The 18,913-nt window shown below is 44.5% G+C and overlaps 1 protein-coding gene across 1 annotated transcript; it reads left to right on the top strand.

The window, feature by feature from the left end:
* Positions 1–15,584: 15,584 nt before the first annotated feature.
* Positions 15,585–18,158, top strand: tmem121aa (transmembrane protein 121Aa). The gene has a single exon (XM_078563356.1). The coding sequence runs from the start codon at positions 16,268–16,270 to the stop codon at positions 17,204–17,206; it is 939 nt and encodes a 312-aa protein (XP_078419482.1). The 5' UTR covers positions 15,585–16,267; the 3' UTR covers positions 17,207–18,158.
* The last annotated feature ends 755 nt before the right edge of the window (positions 18,159–18,913 follow it).

Here is an 18,913-nt window from a genome sequence, read left to right as displayed (position 1 = left end):
GCCTACTCCCTGGTTGGTTCCATGACTTATTATTCTCAGAAGCTGTTTTGAATGTATTCCATGAGCTTGTCCTCCAAACTACTTTAACCACTTTGATTTGCCCAGTGTTTATGAAGACTAAAGGCCCCCATGATTACTGCATTGCCCTTGTTACAAGTGCCTGTTATTTCTTGAATTGACACCCTGTCCAACAGTATAGCTAATGCTAGGGGGGGCCTACAAACTGCTCCCACCACCATTTGCTGACCTTTGTTATCTCTTATTTCCATCCATACTGATTCTACTTCCTGCTCTTCTGATCCAAGATGCTTCCTCACTGTTGTTCTTGTATCAAGCTTTACAATAAGGCTCATACGCCCCCAACTCCCCCCACCCCCCAGCCTTTTCCATATGTCTCTCTTTGCAATAAGCCAAGAACCCTTCCCGTAATATCTGGCTGGTTACTATGGGTGGAATTTAATGTCCTCCCCCAAGGCAAGTTTGGTGGCGGGGGACATTTAATTGGGCAGGACGGTGCCAGGTGGGGACCCTGCCACCTCTGCCCTGATTATGACTGGGGCAGAAAGGCTCATTGGCAGCAATCTAGGCCTTTAAGTGGTCAATTAATGCTGACTTAAGGGCCTCATCCTGCTGCCATTTGTAATCAACCAGTGACGGGCAGGACAGTCACCACAAAGGAAGCCAGTAAAGCAAACATTATCGGGTTTGCATATAGCTTTCCAGGGTGTTGGGTGGGGGTGCGGGCTCACGTTGTCTGGCATTCAGTGCCGGATTGAGGGACCCACCATGACCCTGCCCCTTTTTCCAAACCCCTTGAACACTCTCCCCACAACCTCCATTCCACCCGCAACATCCATTCCACCCTCAACTGTAGACTGGATCCCTCCCTGATCCTGTGCCTCTGGTAGATTGCTGGCAGCTACCACTGCTCGCCAGATGGCAGTGAGGAGCTTCCAGCCTCTGATTGGCTGGTAGCTCTCAGTGAATGGGATTTCTACCCCAAATCCCCTGTTGTCCTTGATCCCAGGAAAGACCCACCTCTGGCCACTTAAGTGCCTGACTGGCGTTTAATGCGGCGGGCAACTGTAGTTTAGGTGTCTGGCACATAAAGGGTTAACATGGGACCGAGTATCATATCGCCCACACAGTGATGTAAGGGAGCACATGATCTGCACTTAGGAGTAATGTTGGACAGAGCCATGTGTAGAAGCAAGCATGGAGACAGCTCCTAACTTGGACCTTTACTGTAGCTATATATATATTTTCATGTAGTTAGTAAATACTTACTGTTGAGCTATCTAAGACTACGAATAACTTAATAGGACCTGCCAAACCACACCCAACACCTTACAACATGGTGATAGTGAAAGGAACAACTCAAAACCTCGCAGGAGAAAATTAAAATTAAATTAAATTAAAATTAAATTAAATTAAATTAAAATTAAAATTCTGGAAAACTGAAGGAAAAACCAAAGAAGCACACTGACCTGAAGAAAAGCTCAAGAAATGAAGGTGCAGAAGGAAATCACCAGAGAAAATCTCCAAAGAAAGCCTTGGAAGCTGAAGGCAGAAATTAAATGCCTTACTGCATCAGAAGACTCCATGGAAGTCCAGCTTCAATTCCAGAGTGTGCAGCGTCAGCAGACCTAGCAGGGGTGAGCTAAAAATGTCAAGTTCCTGGACAAAACAAGTTCTGAAAAAAAGTTAAATACTGCAGAGGTCAGAAATCGCTGTGTAAATTGTAGTCTGAGAAACCTGACTCCCCAGCCGGCAGCCAAGCTCGCTCTGAACAAAGAGAAAAAAATACAAGAATTGATTAAAAATGAATCACGACTGAGCAGGCAGCTTTGATCACACGGCAACGCCAGCGTTCGAGGCTTCCAAGACCTGAGAATTTTGTTGCTAAAGCAGGGAAGACTCCAACCAGTCGATCCAGCCAGCCATTGTTGAAAACACTTAAATGTCGCAATCACGAACGCCATTACTGCGGGAGCCCACCAAAACTGGCACGTACGGGAAGACTCTTTGTGAAGAAGTGTACAGCGGCGCCATCTTGGATTTGTGGATCTTTCCTAAAGCTGAGACTGCAATTTAAAAATGTTTAACCATGGATCAGAAATCCACATTCCAGACAGTTTGGACTCGTGCAACGGCCAAACCTGACACAAAATTGGGCCTCCTGGAAAAGAAAATTTTTAAATTACCGGAGTACATCAGGTCCAAGCAGGAAATCAGAAGAAATCCAGATTAATACGTTTTAATGCTCTTTCAGTGAATTTTCTGACAAAGTAATCCTAATGCAGTGCATTGATGAAGGCTCAGCCAGCCTTGATGAGAAGACTTTGACAAATACTTTAATCTTCGTAGAATCATAGAGTTGTGGAGTGCACAGAGTTTAAAAAGAGGGATTAAAAACCTGCAGTAAAGCTATGAAAGGGAAAAAGGCACTATCCAAGAAAACCACACAAGGAGACCAGAGAGGCAGGGAAATTTCCGGAAGGCTTAAAGACAAATCTTTTTGAAAATGCCGACACGTTTCCTGAACTGCAATAGCAGGTGGCAGTCCTGAGCCGGCTGACTATGGCCCAGGGGAAAGTTGTGGATTGTTCCACACTCCGAGCGGGTAATGAAGCCATGTGCAACACCATTACGGAACTGGGACAAGTTAAGATTTCATTGGAGGCAGACCTGGCTATCGCTGAAACTGAAATAAACGACAAGGACAAAGCTCTGTGACAGGTGGAGAAAGAAAAGGCAGTAGTAAGATCGGGAAATGTTAGTATCATAGCTGAATTGGAAGACTTGAAACACAAGATTCAAGCTGACCGTGTACCTTTGGAAATACAAGATAAACTAAGGTCTTCAATTAAGCAAACAGTTCAAAATCTGAACAAACAAATTTCTGAGGTGTCACAAATGCTCAAGGAGGCTTTGAAAGAAACAGAAAGGTTGAAGGTTGAGAAAGAATTGCTGATGCATTATAACAGTTGCTTAAAAGTTGAATTAACAACTAAAACTGATGAAATTCTTGAACTTTGATCCAATTAGAACAACATGCAGGATGAGATGTGCAGTAAGGAAAGACTTATAAAATAAATAAAGAAAATTCTAAGAAACAGGTTAAAGATGTAACGAATGAATTGAAAGGGTCGAAGGGGCTTAAGAACATAAGAAATAGGAGCAGGAGTAGACTACTCAGCCGCTCGAGCCTTCTCCGCCATTCAATAAATTCATGGCTGATCTGCTTGTGTTTTGAATTCCACATTCACAATCTAACCTGATTACCTTTGATTCTTTTACCTAACAAGAATCTATCCACCTCTGCCTTAAAAATATTCAATGACCCCGCCTCCACCACCTTCTGAGGCAGAGAATTCCAAAGTCGCACAACCCTCTGAGAGAAAAAAATTCTTCTCGTCTCTGTCCTAAAAGGGCAACTCCTAATTTTAAAACAGTGCCCACTAGTTCTAGACTCACCCACAAGAGGAAACATCCTTTCTTTATTCCACCTTGTCAAGGCCATTCAGGATCTTGTATATTTCAATCAAATCACCTCTCACTCTTCTAAACTCCAGTGGAAACAAGCCCACTCTGTCCAACCTTTCCTCATAAGACAACCCACTTATTCCAGGTACCAATCTAGTAAATCTCCTCTGAACCGCCTCCAATGCATTTACATCCTTCCTTAAATAAGGAGTCCAAAACTGCACACAGCATTCGAGGTGTGGTCTCACCAATGCCCTGTATAACTGAAGCATAAGATCCTTACTTTTATGTTCAATTCCTCTCATATAAAAGGATAGCATTCCATTAGCCTTCTTAATTACTCGCTGTACCTGCATGTTAACTTTTTGTGACTCATGTACTAGAACATCTAGATCCCTCTGCATCTCAGTATTATGCAGCCATTCTCCATTTACATAATACCATGCCTTCACTCCCCTCATCTACGTCATTGCTGTAAATTGTAAAAAGCTGAGGCCTCAGCACAGACCCCTGTGGGGCTCCACTCATCACATCCTGCCAATCCAAAAAAGACCCATTTATACATACTCTCTGCTTTCTGCCAGGCAGTCAATCTTCTATCCATGCTAACATGTTACCCACTACACAATGAGCTTTTATTTTCCGTAATAATCTTTGATGTGGCATTTTATCAAACACCTTCTGGAAATCCAAGTACAGTACGTCTACAGGCTCCCCTTTATGCACAGCGCGTGTTACTTCAATAATATAGTTAAACATGATTTTCCTTTCACAAACCATGCTGACTCTTCTCAATCGCCTTGAGCTCTTCTAAGTGCCCAGCTATAACTCCTTTAATGACCGATTCTAAAAACTTCCCCACAACAGACGTCAAGCTAGCTGGCCTATTGTTTCCTGTTTTCTGCCTCCCTCCCTTCTTGAATACAGGGGTTATATTTGCTACTTTCCTACTGTCAGTGACCATGGGAGAAAGATTCTGAAAGGAATCGAATGCCCAGGTGAGGTTGTTAAACTTATATAAGAGAGCCATATAGATAACACTAAAAACAAAAACGACTGAACTTACCAGAGCAGTTGCGGAGCTGAATGAAAAGACTCGTAAGCTTGAAGAACAACTAGAAAATGAGAGAGTAAGCAAAGATTTTGGTGCAACCATGAAACAAGTGGGAATGAAGGCTCTATTTTTGAAACATCAACCTCAACATACATTGCACCGAACCTTGCAAAGAAAGAAAAAGTAAACACAGACGAGCTGAGAGTTCATTCTCCTTGTAAAGAATGGGATAAACTAATGACCATTCATAACAAAAAATGGGGAATTGACAAAGAGAGATTCAATGCCAAAGAATGGAAGAAGAGGATAAAAAGACACCCAGAAGCAAGGGAAACCTCCAATTCCACAAAGTTTACCTGCAGCGATGTAGCTACCACTCCTCTGGGAGACCAAGATATGGAAGGGTTATAAGACAACCTGAACCTATGACCTCAGAGACTTGAGGGGGGTGGGGGGAGATGGGGTATTAGTAATGATATAAATACATGGGGTAAACTGGAATAACTTGTAAATATGTTGGGTAACAACTTGGAGGGAGGTATACTATAAGGGTCTGGCACATAAAGAGTTAACGTGGGACTGAGTACAGTACCATGCACACAGTGATTTAAGAGAGCACATGACCCACACTTAGGAGTCAATGTAATGTTAGACAGAGCTGTGCGTAGAAGCAAGCCTGGAGACAGCTCCTAGCTTGGACCTTTACCATACCTATGGGCTGAATCTTCCAGTCGGTGTGTGGGGAAGGGCCCGACACGCAGATGCGTAAAATGACGCGCGATGACGTCGGGCGTGCGTCCCAATGTCATCGCGTGTCATTTCAATATTTTTATATTCTGGAGGCGGCTGTGCACCCGTCGAACTATCAATGGTCTAGTAAGGCCATTAAAAAAGTAATTACACTTGTTAAGAATGCTGCCCGTCCAACCTTAATGTTGACAGGCAGGCGAAGAGCCCAAGCGGCCTTCAGCGTTTTTCAGGAAACCTCATCCACGGACGGGATGAGGTTTCCCGAAGCTTTTATAAAATAAATAAGTAAATTTTATTAACTTCACAAACACGTCCCAGCTGATGTGACATTGTCACATGAGGGAACATGCTTAAATAAATTTTCACTTTGTTTATTACAGTTTTCTCAACTATTCAATCCCCCCGAGGCAGCTCCATGTCTCAGGGAGATTGCTGCGCTCCACATCTGCCCCCGCCCGCTCCTGCCCAGCCCACCCGCCATAGGAAAAATTCTCCCCTATGTATATAGTTTCTAGTAGTTAATAAGTACTGTTGAACTGCATAAGGCTATAAATATTTTAATAAGACATACCAAACTACGCCCAACTCCTTACAACAGCGACAAGGGTATCTCACCAGCTCTCCAGCCGGCAGGCAGGACTCCCCTTGCCTGAATTACATTCTGTCCTATGTAGTCACGACTTTGTAATGGCTATTAGATTAAACCCATTAATCACTCTTTGTGGCATTAATTCATCTGTCTTGTTATGAATGGTTCATGCATTCAGATAAAGCCCCTGTAATTTTAATGTTTTACCATTTTTTCATATTTAACCTTATTCACTGATGCTCTATTAGCAGATAAATGTTCTGTCCCCTCCTGTCACACTCAGCTACACCGCTTTATAGCTTTAATTTTTCTCTTTCGATTTTTAAATTTCCCCTCACGCAAATCCTCCACTATCTAAAGCCCCAGTTATTAAATTCACCAGTAAGACTGGTCCAGCCCGGTTTAAGTGGAGACCAACTGAACAGAAAAGCACAACGGTATTACAGCCTTCAGATTCCCAGTCATGTCTGCAAAGGACAGTATCTATTCCCCTAACTATGCTATCTCTGTCACAGCCACAGCGTGTTTTACTCCTCCCATGTAAATGGCCTCCTGTACAACAATACCGTGTTCAAATTGCCCACTCTCCCTGTGGTCTTTCTTCTTATCTGTACAGGTAGCAAGCACCACATAACTGGTGGACAAAGTCAACTTTTGTCACAAGCAGCAGGTCTGAATTGTCAATATGAGCCCGTCAGTGTTCACACCCCAATGAAGAGATCACCGACAACGGTGATTAATTATGACCATTTACAAAGACTAAAACTAAAGATTCATTTATCCCCAACAACTTGAGAAAAAAGTAGTCATTGGACAGACTGATGTTTGTAAATATGGTGGAGAGCCACATTTCCTTCTAACCAAATATGTCTACTATTAATGTGAATTGTCCTTTGACATGAACAGAAACAGGAGTGGGACATTCAGTCCCTCAGTCCTACATCCTCATTTAATTAGCTCATGACTGATCTATACTTCAACTCCACTTTCCCATGCTTGTTCCAGAACCCTTGACACCCTCACTTAACAAAAATTCATCAATCGCAGTCTCGAAATCTCCAATTGACCCACAGCCTTTTGTGTAAGGGTGTTTCCAATTTCTACTACACATGTGTGTACAAACCAATTCCCTGAGTCAAAATGGTCCAGACAGTATAGAAAGAAAGACAGGCAGACAGACAGAAAGAGAGGCAGAAAGAAAGAAAGACAAAGAGAGAGAAAGAGAAAGAAAGAGCATTTATGTGACACCTTTCATGATTTCAGAATATTGCAAAGCAACTTGCAGCCAATAAAGTTCAATCAATATTGCGATGTAGGAAACTGAGCACTCAATTTGTGCACAGCAAGATCCCACAAACAGGCATGAGATAGATGACCAAATCATCTGTTTGTAATGTTAAAAGCAAAATACTATGGATGCTGGGAATCTGAAATAAAGTCAGAAAATGCTGGAAAAGTTCAGCAGGACTAACAGCATTTGTGGAGAGAGAAGCAGAGTTAACGTTTCAAGTCTGTGTGACTCTTCTTCAGAGCTAAAGAGAAGTAGAAATGTGATGACATTTTTACTGTTTAAGGGAGTTGGGGAGTGGAGCAGTAAAGCTGGAAAGAAGGCCAGCAATAGTTGGGGGCTAAGGAGAGATTGACAAAGATGTCATGGACAAAAAGACAAAGGGTGTGTTAATGTTAGTGGTAAGAGCTAAAGAAGGTGCTGATAGTGTCATAAAGGTAAGAAAGCAGAATGTGTTAATAGCAGAACAAGGGTCAGCACCCTGTGAAAGATCAACATTGGAAAAGGAACAAATGGCCCTTTTGGGGATGGGGTGATCAACTCCAGCATGATGCCACCACCAAACACATCTTCCCCTCACCTGGCCCCGTCAGCATTCTGTAGGGATTGTTCCCTCCAGGACACCCTGGTCCACTCCTCCATCCCCCCCAGCTCCTCATCCCCTTCCCACAGCATCTTCCCATGCAATTGCAGAAGGTGCAACACCTGCCCCTTTACCTTCTCCCTCCTCACCGTCCAAGGGCCCAAACACTCCTTTCAGGTGAAGCAGTGCTTCATTTGCATCTCCTTCAATTTGGTCTACTGAACTCGCTGCTCCCAATGTGGTCTCTTCCACATCGGGGAGACCAAACACCGCTTTGCTGAACACCTTCGGTCTGTTCACGAGCATGACCCAGACCTTCCTGTTCTTGCCATTTCAACACTCCACCCAGCTCTCTTACCCACATGTCCATCCTTGGCTTGCTGCATTGTTCCAGTGAAGCCCAACGCAAACTGGAGGAACAGCACCGCATCTTCCGACTAGGCACTTTACAGCCTTCCGGAATGAATATTGAGTTCAACAGCTTCAGACCATGAACTCTCTCCTCTATCGTCACCCCTTTCTTAATCCCTTTTTATAATTTATTTTTATTTTTTATCCATTTATTTTTATTTTTATTGATTTATCTATTGTTTTATCCCCTTTTTATCCCTTTCTCTACCCTTTTTTTCCCTACCACCAACCCCTCCCCACCCCCAAAAGGGCAATCTGTTCCTTTTTCCATGTTGATCTTTCACAGAGTGCTTACCCTTGTTTTGCTATTAACACATTCTGCTTTCTTACCTTTATGCCACTATCAGCACCTTCTTTAGCCCTCACCACTACCATTAACACTCCCTTTGTCTTTTTGTCCATGACATCTTTGTCAATCTCTCCTTAGGCCCCGCCTATCACTGGCTTTCTATCTAGCTTCACCTGCTCCACATCCCTGAAACATTAACTCTGTTTCTCTCTCTACAGATGCTGTCAGACCTGCTGAGTTTTTCCAGCATTTTCTGTTTTTAGTGTCATTGGTTGGGGGATAAACATTGACTAGGTCACCTATTCTACTTCAGAATAATGCCATGGGATCGAGGCCTCGATTTAACATATCATCAAAAGGCAACGCCTCCAAAGTACTCCCTCACAACTGGAATGTCAGCCTCAATTATGTAATCAAGTCCCTGGAGTGGGACTTAAGGCCTCAGGGGCAATAGTGCTACCCACTGAGCTATGGCTAGCTTAGTCTTCTTGCCTCAGTAACAATAGAAACATTATAATTGACCTCAGGGAGATGCAGGCTTAGCTAAAGTTTCCTCCTCCTGAGTTGCCAGCTGATGACATCTGGGCATCTGTGAGCACTGGGTGAGGTACATTACGTTTGGTTGTGATGCCCCACATGACCAAATAGCACACCAATTGTCAAAGACGGAGAATGGCCTCTCAGAGGACATCCTGCAGGGCACCTGGCAGCATGGCAATCACTGCATTGAGTCAAAGCCTGAGTCAGCGCCATAAGAGCATCTTACAGCACAGAAGGGGCTATTCGACCCAGTCGTCTGTGCCATCCATTTTAAAGAGAAATCCAATGTGTCCCGCTCCCTGCTGTTTCCCAAATGGTTTTGCAAATTTTTCCTTCTCAAGTATTTATTCTATTCCCTTTTGACGGTTACTATTCGGCTACCCTTTCAAGCATCCTATTCCAGATCATAACAACTTCTTGCTTTGAAAAAAAGGCTCATCTCTCCTCAGGTTCCTTTTGAGGGGAATAGATACTGTCCACTTCAGCTCCGACTGCTAATCTGGAGGCTGTATTACCATTTTGCTTTTCTCTTCAGATGGTTGCCACTTATCTTGAACCTGTGTCCTCTGGTTTATCGATCCTCCAGTCGGTGGAAACAGTTTCTTCCTATCTACTCTACCAAAGCCTTTTGTAATTTTGAACATCTCTATCAAATCTCCAGTTAATCTTCTCGCTCTAAAGAGAATAGCTCCACCCTCATTCTTTTCTGAAAATGACAGACACTGTGCAGATATGGAGACACACAGAGAGGCAGAATTGCTCTTGTAATGACTTCACACAGGCCCCATTAATAACAGAACTGTGTAGATCTGCTACTTGGGCAAGAATTAGTAAATTGCTTTAATTGATGATGAATGACTGCCTCACACCTACCTCCCAGTGGTCCTTTTCCAACAGCAGTTTTAATTTGCTTAAGCTATTGAACCAGAATGGTTCCTCAAGACAAAAGAACTCATTAACGCAATGACATTTGAAGCTGTAGAAAACCTGGGGTAATTTAGGCCGAGGTGCCAGATTTCCTGATAGGATGTGAGCTGCACTTGGTGCTATTGCCTAGCTGATGGAGTTTTTTAACCAGCAAATGAGCACCCCCTGTTGCCTATAACTTGCTCCTCGAGACAAAGTAATCTGCTGTTGTGAAAACCCTGCCACAGAAAGTTTAAAAATCAGCCAGGGCTTATATTTTTGTATTATTTTTCTTTTCTCTCCCCATCCCCTGGCTCTTTCTGGCTTCATAGTCCCCAGGGTGTCTGCAACCCCTTCTACAAGCAATGGAACATCGAGTGAAGAGTTAACAGTGAATATCAGGCCATTTGACAAGAGATTGCAACATGTGTGTATGGTGCTACACTCTTGGGGGAACCATATGGTACAGTGGGTTGGCCACTGTCCTTTCACCTATAGTATCTGGTTCAGATCTAACTCAGATGGACTGGGTGGAAGTTTTCTACATCTGTTGGCCATAAGGTGCCTATGTGAAATGAGTTTGGACAGCCTCATCTGAGAGCTGAGTGGGTATAAGTCTGCAGCATAGGATGGCAGGTGAGAGAATTGGGAGAAACTGGTGCAGTCGGGAATGTGCTTCTGAGGTTCAAGATGAGACATGTTGTTGGAACAATGTAGGAAGAATATTTGGGCTTAGAAGGGGTGCAGCACAGATTCACCAGAATACCACCATGGCAAAAAGAGTTAGATTATGAGGACAGATTACATAAACTAGGCTTGTATTCTCTTGAGTGTGGAAGCTTAAGGGGTGTCTAATTATGGTGTTTAACATGATTAAAGGAGTTGGTTAGGATGCATAGAAAGAAACTCTCCTCTCGCAACGGACTGCAGAATAAGGGTGCAGAATGTTCAAATTAGAGGTAAGCTGTTCAGGGGTGATGTTCACATAAAGGGTTAGTGGAAATCTGGAAAACTTTCCTCTAAAAAAACTTTTGAGGCTGAGGGTTAATTGAAAATTTCCAAACTGAGTGTTAGATTGTTGTTAGCTAAAGGTATTAAGGGCTATGGAACCAAAGTGGATAGATGGTGTTAAGATACAAAGAGGCCATGATCTAACTGAATGGCGTAGTAGCGTTCAGGGGGTTTAGTGGTCTCCGCATTCTACTATGGCCTGACAAATCTTTCCCTAGGGGGTGGGTTTGGAAGTGGGGGCCGTGAAAATTGGCAAAGATGAGGTGGGCCAGTTTGCCAATATGCCTTGTCTCCAGCCGCTTTTCTCAGGGACAGGCTGAATGCTATGTCAAGAACCCCTGTAGTAGCGGTGGGAAGCCAGTTGAGGTTGCTGATGAGGCAATTACCAGGCATTATCACCGGCCATTCAAATTTTTCCAGGGGAGACCGGGAGCCCTCCTGCAGTGTCCCTAGCTCAGCAGCTCACAAAGCTGAGCGCACAGAGGGAGTTGCAGTTACAGCCAAACTGACCTTTACATGGTGAAAAGGCAAGACAGCGATCCCCCATGGGCATTGGCCTGCCATTATAGCAGACTCTCATTGAGTTTCTCATTGAGACTGCTGTCAGGGGCAGTGCTCGGGTTAAAGAAAATCTTTCTGGCACTATCAGCCTCATCTCCTCTTCATCACATCATTCCCTCTAGCGTCCCAGACTCTTCAGCAGCACCCTCGCTGATACCATAGTGAAAGCTGTCGGCCTCCCTCACATCGTGGTGATTGGCCCTCCTCCATTAGCCCACCCATCGCCCCCGATTGGATGGTGATCCCAAAGACCTGTTCTTAGTTGGCTGGCTCCCATAAGATTGAGCCTGACGTCCTATTGCTGCAGTGAACAGAATCAAAATCTGAAAATGGTCCCGAGGCCCAAAGATTTTTGGAGTCTGGAAGATTCCACCTATAGTTATTGATATCTCCTGGATTCCTATTTAATTAGCAGTAGTATGTATCAACAACCAGGAACTGAGTAGCCAGAGCCAGATGCAGGAATAATTGTAGTTCCTTATTTTTCTTGCCTGGTTCACTTGGAAGGCAGCAGGGAGAAGTTGGTCTAAATACCAAGAGCAACCACATCAATTGAAAAAGCCAAACCTGAAATAATTCGATATTTGTTCGATGAGATTATTAAGGGATATGGTGGCTACATTGAGTTGAGACACATTTCAGGCATGAACTAATTGAATGGAGGAACAGGCCCAAGGGGCTGAATGGCCTCTCCTGCTCCTATATTCCTAAATAGAGGTGCTTTTCCCTGTGCTGTACCTGACCTGAAAACACTTGATGCTGACACCGGGGACCAATTTGGACTGGTGCCTAGACAGGTGAGGTGGGAGGCAGGGAAGGGTTGAAAGGCGATGGCTGAAAGCTTGTGATGCCTGATAACTTTTCATGGCGGCTCACATTCTAAAACCTAAAACTGGTCCCTTGTTCGGAGATGGTGATGGCGGGAGGCTCCAAAAAGATTCCGATGGAGGGCAGGGGAACAAGATCCAAGGCTTCGGGCTCTTCCCCACCCCCCTGAAGGGATCAACGAATTGAAAACGTTACTGACCTTGCCTCTTCTGGCCATTGTCCCTTATCCTGCCATGTTTGCCAGTAAGTGGGCATTTTAACATGGCCTCCCCAAAATTCTGCTGGGCAAAGGTTAAAAATCAACCCCTGCGTGCTTACCATGAGAGGTGGCCCACTCCTCACCATTAACCCTCCTTACAAAAGCGAAATACTACAGATGCTGGAAACCAGGAAAAAGGGCAGCAAATATTGGAAATACTCAGCAGGCCAGGCAGCATCTGCAGAGAGAGAACCAGAGTTAACGTTTCCGGTCGACGACCTTCCAGCAGAACTGGGAGAAAATAGAAACGTAATGGGTTTTGAGCAAGTGAAAGAGGGGAGGGTGGAAAAAGAACAAAAGGGGAAGTTCTGTGATAGGGTGAAGGCAGGAGAGATTAAATAAGAAAAATCCAGTGGTGCAGGGTCAAAGGGAATGGTGATGGAACAAGAAAAGCAACAGCAGATGTGCCTAGAGAAGGTGTGAATGGCGGAATGATGAACAGCTGCCATCCGGAAACAAAAACGAGAGAAACTAGAGTAAAACCTACAAAGTAAAAGGAAACAAAATGGGGACAGAGAAAACCTGCTGAAGTTCTTGAACTCAACATTGAGTCCAGAAGGCTGTAAAATGCCTAATCAAAAGATGAGGAGGTGTTCCTTGAACTTCAATGAAACACTGCAGGAGGTCGAGGACAGAGAGGTCATCTTGAGAGCAAGGTGGGAAATTTAAATTGACGGGTGACTGGACTGAATGCGTGTGTTTTGCAAAGTGGTCGCCCAATCTGCGTTTGGTCTCCCCAGCGTAGAGGAGACCTCAGCCTGAGCAGCAAATACAGTGCAGTGAATTGAAAGAAGTACACGTAAACCACTGTTTCACCTGGAAGGAGTGTTTGGGGCCTCGGGCAGTGAGGAGAGAGGAGGGAAAAAGGGCAGGTGTTGCATTCCTGCATTTTCTTGGAAAGGATGGGGAAGAGATTTTGGGGATAATTGAGGAGTGGGCCGGGGTATCGTGGTGAGAACTGTCCTTTTGGAATGCTGAAAGGGAAGGGAAGAAGAAGATGCGTTTGGTGGTGGCACCTAATCTTCCTTGCCAATTAACATTCCTTACCTTGATGAGCACAACATTACCTCGTCAAATTCTGCCCTCATCACTGACTTCTGGTAGGAATATATGGAATTCATTGCCACAGAAGGCTGTGGAGGCCAGGTCATTGAGTGTATTTAAGACTGAGATAGATAGGTTCTTGATTGGTAAGGGGATCAAAGGTTACGGGGAGAAGGCGGGAGAATGGGGTTGAGAAACTTATCAGCCATGATTGAATGGCGGAGCAGACTCGATGGGCCGAATGGCCTAATTTCTGCTCCTATGTCTTATGGTCTTATGAATAACTGAAGTGGTGGAACACCTTAGCCATTCTTATCTCTACCTAACCAAGGGCACTAAGGTTAATTGTTGCACCCTGCCTCCTCCTTACAAGTTTTGAGGTTACTATTGAGATTAGTTGATTGAGTACAAATTGGGCATGGGCCTTGGTGTGCAAGGCTCAGCACCACTAGAGTGCACGAGTAACCAGTGGGGTGAGTTAGTTGCTGAATGATAAAACCTAAAAGTGATATCAAGAATTTCTTCACACAATGAGTGATCAGCAGATGGAAAGGACTCCTAGATAGGGTGGCGGAAATTACCATCCTGACCATAATTTAACTAGATGCCAGAATGTGGGGGATGTATAGGGTTTTCTGAAGTAAGCTGGTCTAACTTGTAATCTTGGGACCTCTTTTCAACAGAGACATTTATTTAACTGAATATTCCTTCCCTGACATCAGATAGTTCATTGTGCAGTAAATGCAAACAGTTCCATCCTGTCTCCTTGGCCTCTTATCTCTGATGCATTGCTTAAGTTGTTCAGACCTGTTTTGCACTGTGTTTATCTCAGCCTGTCAAGGAGCCGTCACTTCAGGGGTCCTCATACAAGAACTTGTTTAGGTTCCTGGCTGCCATTCACTAGCACAGACTGAGAATTAGAAAGCTACAGGCAAAGACGATGAAAATACTACATGAAACTGGATGCTTCCTAATGAGGGCAGGGTATTGTCAACTGTAGTTCAATCTGACAGCTTCATCTCATTGTAAATTTTAACTGTTGAGGGAAAGGGCATTCCATTTTAATGTTTAATTTAGTTATATAGAGTCCAATAAAGCAAACATTGAATATTGTTTGTTGAAGCGTGTGAGCTTGGTGAGCTAAATGCCCTTGCATCTCATGTACCTTCAGTAATGCCAGACTAGTGAGGAAAATGCTCAATGGATAGGCTCTTATACTGGGTGTCTGACAATGCATGGCCAAGTTACTGAGATCTCTGCCATATGACAGTCTTCTGCTTTGGCTAATGATCTAGAACAGGAAGCCAAACTGATACCCCACCCCTCCTAAATCCAACCCAGGTCAATAAAGCACAGAACTTGAGACCTTTCCAGCCTATGTAGGCCACTCAAATACAGTGCGAGTAACTCATTTCTGGTTTAATAATACAACCTGTCTTCCTAATCCAACTCAACTCCACAAGTTTGTGAATCAGTCTCACTCTTTCTGATTATAAATCTGGTTGCTCATATTTGTACTGTTTAAGCAACACTTTGGGGAAAGAATGATTCACTTGCCCTTCTGTCTTGTGTGTTAAGCTCTGTATCCCACCATTTTCCATTGTTAGTTCCCTGAAGTGCCACATCAGAAATTGTAGCTGCCTTGGCCATCCTGTACAAGTTGCCTTGGGCAGATTTCAGGCTTCCCTTTGAAACGTTAACAATTCCAAATCCTGCAGGCTACATGACAGAAGAATACTTCCCAATTGAAAGACAGGGGCTTGTAAATTGGTATTTTATTTGCAAAAGGTGTATCTAGCTGTTTCAAAACACACAGTGCACTGCTGAACTAGCAGTAGATCAATCTCCAGCCAGCAGCACAAGCCAATACAGTCATTATCTTCCAACACTAACTCTCTTTCTCCTTCCTTCTCTCTCTCTCTCTCTACCCCCAACCCTATTTCCCTTAGACCTCATTGATTGTGTTTGATCAATGCAGAGATGGATGTGAAGAGAAAACCAGAATCAAGATTGCAGAGAGAAGGTCTTTGATCTACTGGGATACAGGAATGGACGCAACAACACAAGTTGTATGACAGAGATGAAGATCCAAACACCTGACCATGCAATGCAGCTGATGAATGACTCCAGCGTTCTGTGCACGTCTACTGGCAAATTGGTGATTGATCAACAATAATGCATCTGCATCTAAGGCTCATTGCACTCACATAGCACAGAATGGGCACACTGTCTCCTGGGTTCATCCTTCCAAGTCATTAATCTTAATTCGAGAGTCTACACGTCAGACGTGTAATGCATTCCCAAGAATCTATTAGCCCCAGTGATACGTTTACCTTTTTTCCATTTGAAGTAGGGCACTGCTTTGCCTTTAATGAAGTGTAAGGCATCTCATGTATTGATTTAGCCAAGAAATCTTTATCCCCACAATAGGATTCGCTGCAAGTTGCTAGTAAGGATTCACTGAGTCTTCAAAGGACCAGTCATTGGAACACTGAAGGAAATATTTGTCTACCTTTTAGAACAGAGAATCAGAACATTAGAAGCCATTGACTTCATGCAATACATCCCATTGTGTAGGAGGTGCAACATTTCGGCCAGGTTGTCCAATTTTTGAGTTTGACAGGAAAATCCTGGAGTGCTGCCCTTGGGAGTACCTCGACCGACCAACATGGTGCTGCCACCACCCGACAGGCGGCATGTATGCCTCTCCACCATTGTCATCATGAGCAGCATGGCCTTCATGGACGCCTACCTGGTGGAGCAGAACCAGGGGCCTCGGAAGATTGGGGTCTGCATCATCGTCCTAGTTGGAGACATCTGCTTCCTGATTGTGCTGCGGTATGTGGCGGTTTGGGTGGGTGCCGAGGTAAAGACCGCCAAGCGCGGCTACGCCATGATCCTCTGGTTCCTGTACATATTTGTCCTAGAGATTAAGCTCTACTTTATTTTTCAGAACTATAAGGCTGAGAAAAAGAACACGGACACAGTTGCACGCAAGGCATTGACGTTACTCCTTTCCATCTGTGTGCCTGGACTGTACCTTATCTTAATCGCCTTAGACAGCATGGACTATGTCAGGACTTTCAGGAAGAAGGAAGACCTAAGAGGACGCCTCTTCTGGGTAGCCTTGGACTTGCTGGATATTTTGGACATCCAAGCCAATCTGTGGGAGCCACACAAGTCTGGCCTTCCAATGTGGGCAGAAGGCCTTATGTTTTTCTATTGCTATATTCTCTTGCTCATTCTGCCATGTGTCTCTCTTAGTGAGATCAGCATGCAAGGTGAGTATATAGCCCCTCAAAAGATGATGCTATACCCTGTTTTAAGTCTGGTAACCATCAACATAGTCACAATATTCATCCGAGCGATTAACATGGTCTTATTTCGAGACAGTCGGGTTTCGACTATATTTATTGGTAAGAACATCATCGCTATTGCCACCAAGACATGCACTTTCGTAGAATATCAGAAGCAGGTCAAGAATTTCCCAGAGAATGCAATAGCTCTTGAACTCCAGCAGAACTCCATTCCACACAATCAGACCATCCACGAAACGCAAGCTGTCCCACATGACCAGACGCCAACCGGGGAAATTGTGGACACATGACAGTGATGTGGTCAAGCAGTGAATAACATCGCAGGCAGTTTCCAACTGTGACCTGGGGAGAGAAGGTGGCGAGCCAATTGGAAGGAGGCAATATCAGACTTTGGCGAGCACAGACAGTTCTCTGTCCAATAAGATTGCATGGATGAGCTGCCGATGATCTGTGCTCACCCCCCTCTTGTGCTTCCCCTCCTTCTGTTGGTCTCCTGTCACCAGCCTCTTGCCACATCTCAGGCACATTGTGGAAACAAGAGTTTGAATGGAGCTATGGGATGATACCAGAAACTCTCCAAAATATAAGTAGGGGTTTGGAACTCTAGCTTGAAGCCAACATGAAAGGCTGTTCATAGCCAATGGTGCATTGGATTTGCCATTCTCAAGATACAAGATTTTGAGTCCAAATTTCTAATGTATGAACTAACATGTTTATTATAACAATGACTGTTTTACAAACATATTTTGAGGTCTAACTGTATTTTCAGAACAGAGTATTTAAATTATTTCATAAACTTCATTTCTGTCAAAGTGTGAAGCCAGGAGACTGGAGGGGTAAAGAAAAAGAACGAAACATGTTTTGATGTGTGGTGGATTGCCCTTGAATCATCGCATCTTTCTGTTTGGGTTGTTATACTTCATGTGATATCCTTCACCTCCTTTGCACTTCAATCTCATGATTAGAATTAAACCTGGACTTCTACAATTCTTGTGAAATCCTCTCAGTCCTTCTGGTTTGTTAATTTGAATCATTCTGTTGGAAGCCATTCTATGCTATTGTCCATCATATAGAAGACATTGAAGTCAGGCTCCAGCTTAAATCACTAGCAGCTAACATTTTGTAACTCTTGCAAGCAAAGGGCCTCTTCTTCATTTTAGCAAAGGACAACAGGTGGAGGGGCAACGGGGGTATCAGCCACTGGCTGGAGAGCTGGCAGGAGCCCATTGCTACCTCTTTTTGGGAAGGCCCACTACATCTTGTTCCATTCAGGCAATTGACTGGCCAGTGATGGGTCTACCATACGATCCAGGGCCCTGGGGGTAGAAGTCTCACCTGCTGAGTGCTGCTGGTCTGTCAGAGGCCATGCGTTCAATTGAATGACAACGCCACCGAGACACGGTGACAGCTGCTGGTATGACACCCACCCTAGATAGCAGCATCACTGGATCCCAGGCGGGGGGTGAATGATGGCAGGAGGGGGTTGCAGAATGGGGTTCACGGGGTTGGGGACATAGATGTAAGGGCAGGGAAGTTGCTCTCAGCAGGCTTCCCCTACCCAATGCCAGATCCCTTGATCAGGCACTGAGGGACACCCCATCCCGGGACCCTGCAAGCAACCCCACATGGGTTTTCTTGACATGCTCCCTGCATGGTGAACCCCCTGCCTGTGGCTGGCTTGAAATCAGTGTTGACAGGATGGGGCCATTAAGTGGGAATTAATTCCCCACTAAAGGGCCTCAATTGTTGACCGATCAGCAAGGCAATCTATAGGCCTTCCCACCACAAACTTAATTGGGTGAAGGCAGGAGGGTGGCGAGGTGTCTACCGCCATCCTCATGCCTGATTAAATGACCCCCACCACTAAATCAACCAGGGGGAGGGCACAACATTTCGCCCAACTTTGCAAAGTTTTAAGCACACATCTTGCATTGTAATCTCAAATTTCTGTGGCAACCCCCTACTTTCAGTGAACAGCTCTCCCGATGACTCGCTGG

The sequence above is a fragment of the Cetorhinus maximus genome, chromosome 18 (genome assembly GCF_964194155.1).
Source record: "Cetorhinus maximus chromosome 18, sCetMax3.hap1.1, whole genome shotgun sequence".
Classification (NCBI taxonomy): Eukaryota; Metazoa; Chordata; class Chondrichthyes; order Lamniformes; family Cetorhinidae; genus Cetorhinus; species Cetorhinus maximus.
Note: the sequence above shows the minus strand (reverse complement) of the source record. Positions and strands in the feature narration are given on the sequence as shown.

Excerpts from the sequence above, each read along its gene's own strand:
- tmem121aa (XM_078563356.1), top strand. The coding sequence starts at position 16,268 with ATGGTGCTGCCACCACCCGACAGGCGGCATGTATGCCTCTCCACCATT.